Source organism: Musca domestica, unplaced genomic scaffold, assembly GCF_030504385.1.
Source record: "Musca domestica strain aabys unplaced genomic scaffold, Musca_domestica.polishedcontigs.V.1.1 12, whole genome shotgun sequence".
NCBI lineage: Eukaryota > Metazoa > Arthropoda > Insecta > Diptera > Muscidae > Musca > Musca domestica.
Window position 1 is genome coordinate 13,815,654 of NW_026712155.1, and position 15,659 is coordinate 13,831,312.

A 15,659-nucleotide genomic window follows, 5' to 3' on the forward strand; every position below is an offset into this window, starting at 1 on the left:
CTATTTTATATGCTTTTAATCTGAGTCAAAATCTCCCATAATATTTGACATTTTGAGAAAAGTGCCAAAGGAAGAATTATTCTTCATCAAATTTCACTATAAGTCACCAAAGAAAAGAAATCTCTATTTCCATTATTTATCAAGAAAATATTCGTTTCAATTTTGTGAAAAAAAAAACTAATTTTTTTCAATTTGTTTTAGCAAATTTTTCTTCGACCATCTTTTGAGTTCTTACATGAAAGTGGCATAAAATTAAAGTTAGACAAAAACTGTCAAAAGAGGAAATAATCTACACAAAATTTTACTATAAATCTCAGAATAAACAATATATCTAGCTAGGATAGTTTTTAAGAAAGTTACATTCTATATTTACTTATTTAAAGTGTAAATTATATGCTTACATTTTTTAATATTTTATATGTTTTTAATCTGAGTCAAAATCTCCCATAATATTTGACATTTTAAGGAAAGTCCCAAAGGAAGAATTATTCTTCATCAAATTTCACCATAAGTCACCAAAGAAAAGAAATCTCTATTTCTATTATTTATCAAGAAAATATTCGTTTCAATTTTGTGAAAAAAACTAATTTTTTCAATTTGTTTTAGCAAATTTTTCTTCGACCTTCTTTTGAGTTCTTACATGAAAGTGGTATACAATTTAATTTTAGACCAAAACTGTCAAAAGAGGAAATATTCTACACCAAATTTCACTATAAATCTCAGAATAAACAATATATCTAGCTATCATAGTTTTTAAGAAAGTTCCGTTCTATATTTACTTATTTAAAGTGTAAATTATATGCTTACATTTTTTGACTATTTTATAAGCTTTTAATCTGAGTCAAAATCTCCCATAATATTTGATATTTTGAGGAAAGTGCCAAAGGAAGAATTATTCTTTATCAAATTTCACCATAAGTCACCAAAGAAAAGAAATCTCTATTTCCATTATTTATCTAAAAAATATTCGTTTCAATTTTGTGAAAAAAAAACTAATTTTTTTCATTTGTTTTAGCAAATTTTTCTTCGACCCTATATAGCAGGCACATCGGTCTTTCCATTCTGCCTTCTTAATTTTCTGATTTTTTTCTTCGTATTTCATTTTATTAAAACGAATGTACTTCTCCTTTCCAGGTGTCATCAACATGTCCTTTATGCTATTATTCCGTGATCTCATTCGTCTATTCGCCTGTTACAATGATGGTATTATTAATCTATTGGAGAAATATTTCGATATGAACAAGAAACAGGCCCGCGATGCCTTGGATTTGTATAAAAAGTTTTTGGTGCGCATGGATCGTGTGGGGGAGTTCCTCAAAGTTGCTGAGGTGAGTGGGAAATAATTTTTCCAATACATTGTTTCTTTCTTATTTATATCGTTTTCCTTTATTTCAGAATGTCGGCATCGACAAGGGCGACATACCAGATTTAACAAAGGCACCCAGTTCCCTGTTGGATGCATTGGAACAACATTTGGCTGCGCTAGAGGGTCGCAAAGTTTCGGCTGCCAACACGCCCACACAGTCGGCAAGGTTTGTTGAAAGGACGGAGAGGAGATTAGAGAGGGGGATATGTATGTATTCTACACCACCAGAAGGGCGGGGAGATTAGGGTTTTTGGGGTCCTATAAAAAAAGCATCCAGGACATCCATGAAAGGACTTTTTTATTGTTAAAAAAAGTCTATATGGTATTTATCCTGACGTCCATGTTCATAATAAGACCTTTCTGGTTGTTTTCTGAAGGGCTTTTAGCCTCTAAGAAGAACTTTTGACCATCTATGGAGATGAAACTTTGGTTGACATGACATTTTATACCAAATGTACCAAGGGAAAATAGAGAAGGGAAAACAAGCAAGAGTGTTCTAAACATATTTAGGTAGGGGTTTTGATCCCCTTAAGAAAAGCTTTTTTGCCATCTATGTAAAGACCTCGTTGTATTCTTCTAGACAAAGACCTTCGGGTCTTCTGTATGGAGACCTTATTGTCTTCTGTAAGAAGATTTTCTATGAGAGGAGCATTTGAAAAATTTACCATATTTAGTAACTTATAGGTTAATAGATTTTAGTGACTTATAGGTTAATAGATTTTGCTTTTTTCTTAAAACTTTATTGTAAAATGTTGTGATTTTGTAGCCGTAAAAGGTCTCTTCTATTTTGATTTTCATATGTCTACTGTAATAATCTTTCATTTTGGTCGTCTAGTTAAGAAGAGAACTTTTAAAGAAAAGTTTTGGGTTTTAATGATGGGACCAGATAGATCTATTTTGAAAAGAAGATGACCTTTCAAACTTCTACAAGAAGACCCATCTATTAATAAACCTCCTATAGGAAGACCATTTGGTCTTCTATAAAAATACCATTTGGCTATTAGAATACCTTTTGGACAACTTTGAGAAAGATATATTGTCGCTTCCTTGGTGAAATAACCTTTTGTCTTTTATAAAATGTTATTGCCTTTTATTTCAAGGCCTCTTGATCATGTTTTTAAAAGCAGAAAGGATTTTGGGCTCCAGTTGTCTTCCATGTGACGACTCTTTAATATGTTTTCAAAATACATTACGGTATTTTATGAGACCACTTCACCTCCTTTAAAATATCCATCTATGAGTAGACCTCCTTTTTGTCTCCTATTGGAAGACCTCATGGCCTTCTATAAAAATACCATTTTCGCTTCCTTCGTAAAATATTCGTATGTCTTTTATGTAATTACTTTGCCTTGCCTTTTGTTTCAAGGCTTCTTGATCCTATTTTCTAGAACTGTTAAAAAAGAGTTTTGTCCTCTGTTCAGGGGACCTATCTGGTCTTCCATATTACTTGACAAGACCTTTCTGTATTTTTGGAGCAAAGTTTTTAAAATTCTACTGGAAAGCCCTGCAGTAGGAAGACCTTTCTGTTGTCTCCATAAGTAGAATTTTTTGACCCACATAAGAAGACCTCTTTTTCTTCTATACGTAGACGTTTGGTATCCTTTGAGAAGACGTTTTGGTATTCTCTGAGGACCCTTTCTTCTTTTATTCAATTACTTTATTTAACTTTTATTTCCAGACCTCTTGGTCATGTATTTATAAAGTTCTGAAGAAATAGTTTAGGGCTCCAGAAAAGGGTGTTTCTCTGGTCGTCTTCATGAGGACATTCTGGCCTTCTATGGGAAGGCTATTTCATATTCTATATGATGACCTTTTATGAGAAAAAATGTTTACTCCTCTCCTATAAGTAGACATTTGGTCTCCTTTGAGAAGACCTTTTGGTATTCTCTCAAGAGCCTTTCGTCTTTTATTCAATTACTTTACTTAACTTGTATTTCCAGACCTCTTGGTCATGTATTTATAAAGATCTGTCGAGAAAGAGTTTTGGGCTCCAGAAGGGGGCTTCTTTGGTCGGTCTTCATGAGGACCTTCTGCCCTTCTATGTGAAGGCTATTTCCTATTTTATACGATGATATTTTATGTGAAAAAACTTTTTTTTTTTGAGAAGAACTTTTTGTCTTCTGGAAAGAGATTGTTGGCTTTCCATTAGACGAACTTCTTGTCTTTAATGGGAAGTTCTTCAAGTCTTCTATATCAACCCATTTTGCTCTCAGTCTCCCATGGAAAGATCTTTTGATATTCTTAATTGGGGCTTCTCTGGTCGTCTTCATGAGTATATTCTGGCCTTCTGTGGGAAGGCTATTTCGTATTTTATATGATGACCCTTTATGAGAAAAATTGTTTGCTCCTCTGTAAGCAGACTTTTTGGATTTTTTGGCGAACTTTTTGCCTTCTAGTGAAACTATCTTTGGCCTTCCATTAGACGAACTCCTTGTCTTAAATGGGAAGTTCTTCAAGTCTTCTATATCAACCCATTTTGCCCTCAGTCTCCCATGGAAAGATCTTTTGATATTCTTAATTGGCCATCTTCATAAAGACATTCTGCCGTTCTATGCGGAGATCTTTTGGCTTTCTATGTTTGGACTTTTTGACATTCTATGAAACAATCTTTTGATATTTTCTGAGAAGATATTTTGCTCCTCAACTGGCAGACATTGTGCCCTTCTTTGAGAAGAACTTTTGGCCTTTGTCAAAATATCTTTGTCCTTCCTTTAGAAAAAGGGTTAGTCTTCTATGAGAAGTACTTCACATCTTTTAGATTTTCTGGGAGAAGCTTTTTTTTAAATTTTTCTGATAAGAATTTCTGATCTTTTCTGAGAAGATTTTTGAACTTTTCTCTCATTTTCTTTGAGGCTTTTTTAAGGAGAAAATTTCGATCTGCTTTGAGAAGATATTTTGGCTTCCCATTGAAGAATTTTTGGTGTGTTGCGAGAAAGCCGTTTAATGGACTATAATAAAACCTTTGGGTAGTCTATATGATCTTCGATAAAACGACGGTCCCCTATGTGAAGATATATTGGCCTTCTATGAAAAGACCCATTGATTCTTAAGTATGGGGTTTTCTAGATCATTTATAAGAAGACCATTGGTACTTAACTTTTTTAATGAATATTAGGTCTTTTGGTTTTTTAATACTCTGTTAGAATCTTCTATGAGTAAGCCCTTTGATCTTCTTAAAGAAGAACTTTTGCTCTTTTGTAGGAACGCCTGATAAGAACATGTGATCTTCTAGTATAATATATTTTGTTTTCTTTGGGAAAGTCTTAAGGTTTTCTATGAAATTAATGTTGGTCTTCTCATTTAGATCTTCTATTAGACATTTGCTGGTCCTTTGCAAAAAATATGTTTTATACTTCCATGAGAAGTCTTTTGGATCATTTATGAGAAGGTCTTTAGTTCTTCTCTTTTTCAATATGAGTATATGAGACCTTTTGGTTGTCTTCTTTTGATTTTCTATCAGTGAGCCCTTTAGTTTGCCTAGAGAAGAACCTATGGACTTCACCTACTCCTTATGAGTAAAATTTTTGTTAGACGAAATTCAGCTTTCTTTGAGAACTCCCTTCAGTTTTCTATCAAAAGGGATTTCGCTCATCTGCATTTTTTCTTCTATTTGAAGACTTTTGATTCTTTATAAAAAAATATATTGTGAACTTCCATTAGATAATTTTTGAGAATATCTTTAGTTCACCTCATTTGGTTTTCTATAAGACAACTTTTTGGTACAGCTTTAAAAAGCCTCCTCTTGTCTTCTATAAATGTGCCTTTTGGTTTGCTATAAGAGGACCATGTTTTCTTCAAAGGACTATCATACTCTTTCCAATGAAGACCTTTTAGTCCAAGTTCTCATGGTAAGAAGCTCTTCTCCTGTAATTTCTGTTCAATTAGATAAAAAATTGGCGTTCTGCTCTTTACTGTCCGGCCTTTTAAGTGAAAGTTTTCTATCAGACAACAGGGTGCTCTTATGGTCTTCATTTTTATATCCTACACCACATGGTGGTAAGGGTATTATGTCTTTGTGCATTTGTTTGTAACATGAAGAAGGAAGCGAGATAGACCCATAGTTACTTTTGAGGATATGCATAGAACCACTTTCTGAGTTGATTTATGCATGTCAGTCCGCCTGCCCGTCCGTCTGTCCATGCATTCTTGTGAACAAAATGCAGGTCGCATTTATTATATGATTGAGATGAAATTTTCCAAACAACATTTGTTTGCCCCAGTGACGAACCCTATTGAAATTGGAGATAATCGGTAAAAATTTAGATATAGCACCCATATAAATCTTCGTCCGATTTGACTTTTATTGTGCACCAAACGTGTATTACAAGCCCTAATAGTATGGAATTTTGCATATACTACCAGATTAGGCCTGAAAATAAGTATGCCAAATTTGATCGAAATCGGTTCAGATATAGCTATAGCTCCCATATATATTGTTCATCCGATTTGTTATTTTTGTCCTCCGCAGCCGTAATATGCACTCTGTAACAACAATATTTGGCGAAATATATCAAATGTAGCTCAGAAATACCTTTGCCAAATTTTATCGATATCGGTTCAGATTTGGATATAGCTCCCATATATAACTTCTTCCGATTTACCTTTTATTGTGCACCAAACGTCTAATATTTGCCCAAATGGGATGGAATTTGGCACATACGACCGAATTGAGTCTAGAAGGTAGTATGTCAAATTTGGTGAAGATATAGCTATAGCTCCCATATATATTGTTCATCCGATTTGTTATGTAGGGTATCATAAAGTCGGCCCCGCCCGACAACAGGGTGCTCTTATGGTCTTCATTTTTATATCCTACACCACATGGTGGTAAGGGTATTATGTCTTTGTGCATTTGTTTGTAACATGAAGAAGGAAGCGAGATAGACCCATAGTTACTTTTGAGGATATGCATAGAACCACTTTCTGAGTTGATTTATGCATGTCAGTCCGCCTGTCCGTCCGTCTGTCCATGTATTCTTGTGAACAAAATGCAGGTCGCATTTATTATATGATTGAGATGAAATTTTCCAAACAACATTTGTTTGCCCCAGTGACGAACCCTATTGAAATTGGAGATAATCGGTAAAAATTAAGATATAGCACTCATATAAATCTTCGTCCGATTTGACTTTTATTGTGCACCAAACGTGTATTACAAGCCCTAATAGTATGGAATTTTGCACATACTACCAGATTAGGCCTGAAAATAAGTATGCCAAATTTGATCGAAATCGGTTCAGATATAGCTATAGCTCCCATATATATTGTTCATCCGATTTGTTATTTTTGTCCTCCGCAGCCGTAATATGCACTCTGTAACAACAATATTTGGCGAAATATATCAAATGTAGCTCAGAAATACCTTTGCCAAATTTTATCGATATCGGTTCAGATTTGGATATAGCTCCCATATATAACTTCGTCCGATTTACCTTTTATTGTGCACCAAACGTCTAATATTTGCCCAAATGGGATGGAATTTGGCACATACGACCGAATTGAGTCTAGAAGCTAGTATGTCAAATTTGGTGAAGATATATCTATAGCTCCCATATATATTGTTCATCCGATTTGTTATGTAGGGTATCATAAAGTCGGCCCCGCCCGACTTTAAGACTTTCTTTACTGGTTTAAACTATATAAAATGATATTTAGTCTTCGAAAGAAAGAGTTTTTACACAATTCTTCTGACCCTCCATATTTCGTTCCCTTAGTATGTAATTTGTTTCATTAGTCTTTCGACGTTTCTGAAAGCTTTTGCTTTCAACATTTTTTCACTTTTTGGTGGTGTAGAATATCTCTCTGTAGAATTTTGTTAAACAAAAGACTGTTTTCTAACTTTATTTTGATTTTATTTTCGATTGGAAAAGGGAGACACCAAAGGAAAGGGAAAATGTTGGGTATACCACAAGGTATTATGGGTTCAAATAAATACAATTATTTTTAGGCTAATAAAAACAAATGGTTAGGACTCCAATTCCCTAAAAAATTGATTGAGGCTATGTTGACTTTTCACAGCAATGTGTAGACGAGGGCTTGCTTTCAGACCAGCCTAACAATATTTTCCATATGCTTAGAAAACGTACGCTTTTCTTTTTATTTTTCAATTAGATTTATTTTGCTTCTTTAGTCGAATTTCTTCCCAAGAATTTAATTTCTTAGCTTTTGATTTATGTTAAACTCCTTTGCACAATTTTTATTTAATTTAATTTATTTTGTATTTTCTTTTTTTTCTCCCAAAACACTCCCATAATTTCAAATATATTCTTTCTTTCCATTCCTACTTAAAATTAACTACACATATACATATACCTTTCCTACCCTCCCTTTACACTGAACACTTACTTTTCTTCTCCACTAAATTTCCCCTGCTTCTTTTCCATCCTCTTGCTTTTAATTTTCTTATTGGTTGTTATTGAATTTTGTTGCAATTTTTATTATTACTTTGATTTGAAATTATTTGCCATTGTTGTGTTAAAAAAAAAACTTAATTCCCACTTCGCTTCACTTCAATTCAAAATCAAAAGTAACAACCAAAAGAACGTTAAATCTGCTGTTTCTGCCCTATCTTCTACTAGCACTTCATTTGGTACAGCTGCAGCTTCGAGTAAATTCGATACCACCAATGGCATTGATGAGCAATTGAAGGCCCAGGCCTTGGCCGATGAGGAGGCAGCCATGAATCAGTACAAGGTAAGTTTTGAATATTGGAGATTTGCAAAATTCTAATTTGTATTTTTCGCTCTTTGTTTTCCAGTCTAAAGTCTCTTCGCCAACCAGCGGCGGTGCTGCTGCTGCTAACGCTGCATTAACAAATCCATTCTTATCGTCACCACCAGCTACCCAGGCTAGTGCACCGATAGTTGATTTGTTTGGTGCCGCCTCAGCCCAGCCAGCCAATGCTGGCTCCACCGCCGCCGCTGGTGCTACCAAAGCTTCGGATGATCTACTCCAGTTGGGCAATCCATTTGCCGATATGTTTGATGCTCCCTTGGGTGCTGGAACGGCTGGTGTTGCAACAGGTGCTAATCAAAATTCAAATAATATTTGGATGAACAATAATGGTAGTGACTTTTTTTGTTTGTTTTTGATTTTTAAGTTATTTTATGTTTGTATTTATTTTTTATCTTAAGATTTATTTATATTTTAAGTTTTTTTGTAAGAGGTACAAAGGAAAGACTTCTAAAGTTTTGCTATTTTCCTACAACCTAAAAAAGGGGTTCTATTTAGACCTTTTAAATGGTCTGTAGATAGAAGACGAATTGCAGATTATATCGAGGAAGCCTCTGTATAAAAGGGCCTCGAAATGTCTTCCATGTTCGTAAATGGAATAAGAAGACCAAGGGGTATAAATCCCTTTTTATTCCTTCTATCAATAATTCCTCTTGGATGGGGTTTTATAACCATAAAATACTTTTAAAATGCATTGATAGAAAACTTTTCAAATGATTTATTTAAAGAAGTGATGTTTTTGATTTTTAAAGTCCTTTTGATTATTTTCTATTCATTGTTTTTAAGTTACCAATCTTTAGACAATCTTTTGAAAGTCTTCTACCCGTAAAGGTCCATCTTTAAATGTCATTTCGAAAGACTTCTATATTTTCAAGTCTTTTTGATTATATTCTGCAGAAACTATATACAGAAGTACTTCTGAAGGATTTCTAATGAAAAGCTTTTTGGTATTCCTTAAATAGATCATTTCGTATTTTCGAGAATAACTTTCAAACTTCTACGGAAAGGCCATTCTATCCATTACAATTTTTTAAAGGTACCTATAATTAGATAATCTTTTGAAATTTTTCCATCCATAAAGGTCTATCTTTAAATGTAATTTCGAAAGATATTCATGCTTTGAAGACTTCTTGATTATATTCTACAGAATCTGCAAACAGAATCTACAGAGTCTACCTACAGAAGAACTTCTGAAAGATTTCCAATGAACACCTTTCGATATTCCTTCGAGAGAACATTTCATATTTTCGAGAATATCTTTCAAAATTCTATGGGAAGACCATAGAAAGGGCGTTTACTCCCTTAGTACAGAACCATTTAATCTTTTATATGATTATGTTACACCCCTTGAAATCCAAGGCTCATTGACCATCTATTAAAAAAGAACTGTGATTTTGTGTTTCAGCCAGGCGACCTAACTAATATTTTATGTGAAGACACTTTGCCCTTTTGGCTTTCTATGAGAAGATCTTTTGATCTTCCCTGAGAATTTTTTTTCTTTTCTAAAAGCAGACTATTGATCTTCTTTGAGAAGAACCTTCAGGTCTTTTCTCTCTTACATGACCATTTAATCTTCCATGTAATTATTGTAGTTTCCTTGAATTTCAAGGCCCCTTGGCCATCTATTTAAAAACTCTTGATGAAAAGTTTTGTGTTTCAGCAAGGCGACCTGATTGATATTTTATATGAAGACACTTTGACCCTATATTCGTGGGCTTTTTGGCTTTCTAAGAAATTTTTTGATCTTCCATGAGAAAATGTTTTTCTTCTCCAAAAGCAGGCCATTGGTTTTCTTTGAGAATAACCTTTAGGTCTTCTATATGAACCCATTTTGCCCTTCAGCCTCCCATGAGAAGGCCTCTATGAGATAAACTTTGGGGGATCCTTTACATCCTCTGGGAGGAGATTTTATTAAGTATCTTAAAAATGATTTTTGAACTTTTCTTAGAAGACTTTTTGATATTCTTCTTTTCTTTTCTTTGAGAACACCTTTGGAGAAGACTTTTTGGTCTTCCATGATCTTCTTTGAGTTGAACTTTTGATCTACTCTGAAGAGATCTTTGACTTTACATTATAGGAACTTTTTTTCTTGCATTTAGGCTATCAGATTTTTATACAAAGGCATTTTGCCGTTCAGTTCCCATGAGAAGACCTTTTGGTATTCTCTAAGAAAACCCTTTTGAGAGTCTTTTGATCTTCTAGGTAGAGTTTTTTCCTAAAAATATTTTTTAATATTGTCTGAGGAGGCGTTCTCCATTGCTTTTCTTTGAGAACACCTTTTGAGAAAGACTTTTGGTCTTCTATAAGAAGATGATTGGACCAGCTATGGGAAGAACTTTGGTATTTTATCTGAAGACCGTTTGACCTCCTTCTTTAAGCAGACCATTGGTCTTTTTCTTTGAAATGAATTTGAGGCACAGAGATCTTTAGCCTTTCATTAGAAGAAGTTTTTGTCTTCTATGACCAATTGGCCTTTATATGAATATATTCTGATATTCGATCTTTTAGCTTTCTATGAGAAGGCTTCATCTTCTATGATAAGAACTCTAGGTCTTCTATGACAAGGTCATTTGGTTTTATCTTCTGTAGATTGGAGGTTTTAATTTGGGTTTCAATAGAAGAAAACAGCTTTTCTAGATCACTTATAGAGTCCATTTAGCGTCTCATTTGGAAAGAAATCCCACAGACAAAGACCCACTCTTTATACATTGAATATTTGCCTTCAATGGTACCTAAGACTTGTATGTCCAGACGACTATTTACAGGGTTTTCTTTAGTTGGAAGACTTTTAATTTATTATTATTATTTACATATTTTTTTAATTATTATTTGTTATAATTATATACATAAATATTATTTCTTTATTTATTGTTGTTTTATTAAGTTATTAAGTGAATTAATTTTCTTTCCATTTTGGTGTTTATTTCTATGTCTCTTGTCTATTTCATTCCATCAATCTACCAATATTAATATTATATTATAATTATATTATATTATATTTATATTAGATTATATTATATTAATATTAGATTAGAATTATATTATATTATATTATATTATTATTCGTTATATTATTATGATTAGATTATATTATATTATATTATATTATATTATATTATATTATATTATATTATATTAATTATATTAGATTAATTATTTATATTCAATATATATTTGATATTATATTATATTATATTATTATATTGTATTATATGTGAGATTAGATTATAGTATATTATATTATATTATATTATATTATATTATTATAGTATATTATAGTATATTATATTTATAATTATATATATAGATGATATTATATTATATTAGTAGTTATTATTATATTATATTATATTATTATATTAATTATATTATATTATATTATATTATATTATATTATATATATTATATTATATTATATTATATTATATATATTATATTATATATATATATATTATATATATTATATTATTATATTATATTATATTATATTATATTATATTATATATATTATATTATATTATATTATATTATTATTATATTATATTTATATTATATTATATTATATTATATTATATTATATTATATTATATTATATTATTTATATTATATTATATTATATTATATTATATTATATATATTATATTATATTATATTGAATTATATTATATTTATTATATTATATATATTATTATATTATATATTATATTATTATATATTATATTATATTATATTATATTATATTATATTATATTATATTATATTATATTATATTATATTATTATATTAATTATATATTATATTATATTTATATTATATTATATTAATTATATTATATTATATATATTATATTATTATATTATATTATATTTATTATATTATATTATATTATATTATATTATATTATATTATATTATATTTATTATATATATATATATATATTATATTATATTATTTATATTATATTAATTATATTATATTATATTATTATATTATATTATATTATATATATTTATTATATTATATTATATTATATATATTATTTATATGATATTATATTATATTATATTATATTATATTATATTATATTATATTATATTATATTATATTATATTATATTATTATATTATATTATATTATTATATATATTATAGATATTATATTATATTATATTATTATATTATATATATTAATTTATATATATATATTATATTATATTCTATTTATTATTATTTATATTATATTATATTATATATATTATATTATATTATATTATATTATATTATATATATTATATTATATATTATATTATATTATATTATATTATTTATATTATATTATTATTATTTTTATATTTTTTATTATATATATATTATTTATTTATATTATATTATATATATTATATATTATATATATATTATATTATATTATATTATATTATATTATATTATATTATATTATATCTATATTAATTATTATATATATATTAATATTTATATTATATTATATTATATTTATTATATTATATATATTATAATATATTATATTATATTATATTATATTATATTATATATAATTATTATATTATATTACATTACATTATATTATATTTTCCCATTATTTAAATACTAATTCGTAATACTTTCCCAATACTAAACGATTTTTCGATTCACATTCTTCCAGGTTTCAATGGATCTCAGTACCTTCGGTGCTGCCAATGCATTTGTTTCGGACAGCAATTTCTCATCGGTATTTGGTAATACTGAGCCAGCCGGTAAGTTTGATGTTTCTTCTATTTTCGTTAGCCAAAAAATTAAAAAAACAAGACTCTGCATTTGTTTGCTTTCCTCTAGTTCCTTTGTTATTTATTATTCTTTCATTTTGTTATGAATTAAAAAAAAATAACGCATTTATTAAAGTTCTTGTTCGTTACAAAGAAATTTAAAAACTAACCCCCCCCTCGCCCCACTAAACTAACTTGAATAGCATTTGTTAACAGATTTATTTCAACACAATTTAAACTACTATAACTAACCCCCCAATAAAAACAGAGTTCTGAAAATGTTGTATATATTAAACAAAAGTAATAATGATATTTAATTACACTTTATACTACTCTATCTATATAAATACTTTATTTACAAATGTTTATAACTGTAAAACCAACTAATCAATCGGTTCAATAGCATTATTCTCAAAACAAACTCTTACAGTCAACTGTCTTCTACTACTTTTTCATCATCGCTAATCACAATATGTCTATGGCATAATTTTATTTTCATGGGAGCTTTTGTGTTTTGATTTGTAATTAATATTTTTTTTCCTTGGTCTTTTATTTTTTAATTAATTAAATACTTTTATTTTGAAAAATATTTGTAACAAAAAATCATGAAATATTAGTTTGTTATTCTCCACCCCTTCTTCCCGTGATTTTTTTTTGAGTGTATTTTTTCCATGTAGGATTTTAGTTGACTTGTTTGTTTTTTGTTATTTTCTTTTTGCATTTTGTTTTTGAATTGAAACAAAAGCGAAAAAGAAAATCCAAAAAAATGTGTCATTTAAAACCAACCCCCCTCTACCTAATTTTGTTTTTTAAAAGATACCTCCCCCAATTTTACTTTCTTTTAATTTAGCAACTGGAGCAGCATTAGCAAATCCTTTTTTTGATTCAATGGAACCCCAAAATTTATTCAATGAGCCAAACACAACTTCGAATCCATCATCTCTGTTGTTAGCCTCCTCATCGATAACAGCATCGTCGTCGTCGACGTCATCATTGGCCAACAATTTCAATTCCAATCCGTTGCAACCAACAAATCAAACAAATTTCTTTATGGCAGCTGGAGCTACTCCGCCAACGCCAGCGGTGATGGCGGCGAATTCAGCCCAGCCCATCACCACCACCTTCATTGCCACCAGGTGATCTATGAGAAAATTTGTGTGTACTAAACAATATTTTGTTTTTTTTTTGTCTTCTCGTCACATATCAATCACAAGCTCTTCTCCTACTCCTCCGCCTGTTCCTGCAAGCTTTTCATAAAGGACGTACTCGAAAATCAGTAGTGCCAAGAAATTTGTCCTTCACATCTTTCACTGTTTTAATGTAATTCTCGTCGCTCTTCTCTCTCCCTAGGGAGAGAATGTTGTTTTTGTTTTGTTTTTTTTGCCAAAGTAGATTTTTATGTTTTTTTTTTTTTTCAAGGCTTTTCCTTACGAAGAGTACGTGCTGCTTACATGGCCTAAAATGTCCTTAGTCGTTAGTTTATATTTTTGTTGGTTATTCGTCATATGATCTGATCTCTTGATGTACAACATAATTGTCCTTTTCGATGTCCATCTTAGTCATAATTGTAATTTTATTTATTTTTTAAATAGTTTTTTTATGTTTTGCTGCTTCCAATAGCCTTCTTTTTCTTCAAATCCGATTTGTTTTTTTTTGGTGTCACCTTTGTTTGTTTTTTTTAGCTTACTCCTTCTAAACGTTATTGTCCCGTTTTTAGGGCACATTATTTTTTTCTACTTTGTGTTAGAATATGTTTTTTCATAATTTCTTCATTTGCTTAAAGTTATTTTGAAAAAAAAAAAAAAAATGTTAATTCAAGATAATTTATTTGATTGTGAGCGCGCGTGTTGCCTTCATATTATGTCTGTGTCGCAATAAAATAGGGGTTTTATAAATAAAACAGGATTTCTATAACGGGTAAAATTAAAATAGAAAAAAATTTTATATTAAGGTTATTCTAAAAAAAAATTATTTAGGTAGGGTTTTTTTTAAAGAAGGAGAATATTTTCCCAAATTAATTAACAATTTTTACCCATTTTTCACAAACTTTTCACCATAAGAGACTCTTTATTTTTATTTTCAAATGTATTAGTCATTATATCTATTAATTTATTCCAAAATTTATGATTGTAAGGGAGTATAACAGTGGTAACAGTTTGCCAAACTGTTATACACTTCAAAATGACCTAAAATACTAGCTTTGTCAATAGCACTCATGTTTTTAAATAATTTTCTTCATCTTTTCAATCATGGAAAAAACTGTTATACTACATAAAATTTTATGTTTTATAGGTTTATATAATAATTGTATTTATGATTTTGTAGTGTTTTAATTATAGTCATTTGATAATATTTATTTTATATCCGATTTATTTGGCTGTGAAATACTGTTTTGCTCTCATTAAACTGTTTATACAGATTCAAAAATCCAAATTTCGGGATAATATTTCATTATCCAATATATGGAAGAAAATTTCATTATATTTATATATTAAGATATAATTACGATTTTTAAGAGATATAATAGTGTATAACAGTTTTGCCAAACTGTTATACACTTCAAAATGACCTAAATACTAGCTTTTGTCAATAGCACTCATTTTTCAACAATGTTCTTCATCTTTTGCAATCATGAAACTGTTATACTACATAAAATTTATTTTTATAGGTTTAATAGAATAATTGTATTTATGATTTTTGTAATTGTTTTAATTATTGGTCATTAAATAATATTTATTTTCATAACCGATTTATATGGCAGTAAATACTGTTTTGCTCTCA

The 15,659-nt window shown here is 29.4% G+C and overlaps 1 protein-coding gene across 1 annotated transcript in view; it reads left to right on the plus strand.

Annotated features, from left to right (window-relative positions):
• Positions 1–14,018, plus strand: part of LOC101888604 (phosphatidylinositol-binding clathrin assembly protein LAP) — a 38,092-nt gene extending 24,074 nt beyond the window's left edge. Inside the window, 7 exon segments of the mRNA XM_059132312.1 lie at positions 1,135–1,328; positions 1,396–1,532; positions 7,945–8,059; positions 8,124–8,430; positions 12,779–12,788; positions 12,790–12,869; positions 13,729–14,018. Of these exon segments, the coding sequence (XP_058988295.1) occupies positions 1,135–1,328; positions 1,396–1,532; positions 7,945–8,059; positions 8,124–8,430; positions 12,779–12,788; positions 12,790–12,869; positions 13,729–14,018 (1,133 nt within the window).
• Positions 14,019–15,659: the final 1,641 nt, after the last annotated feature.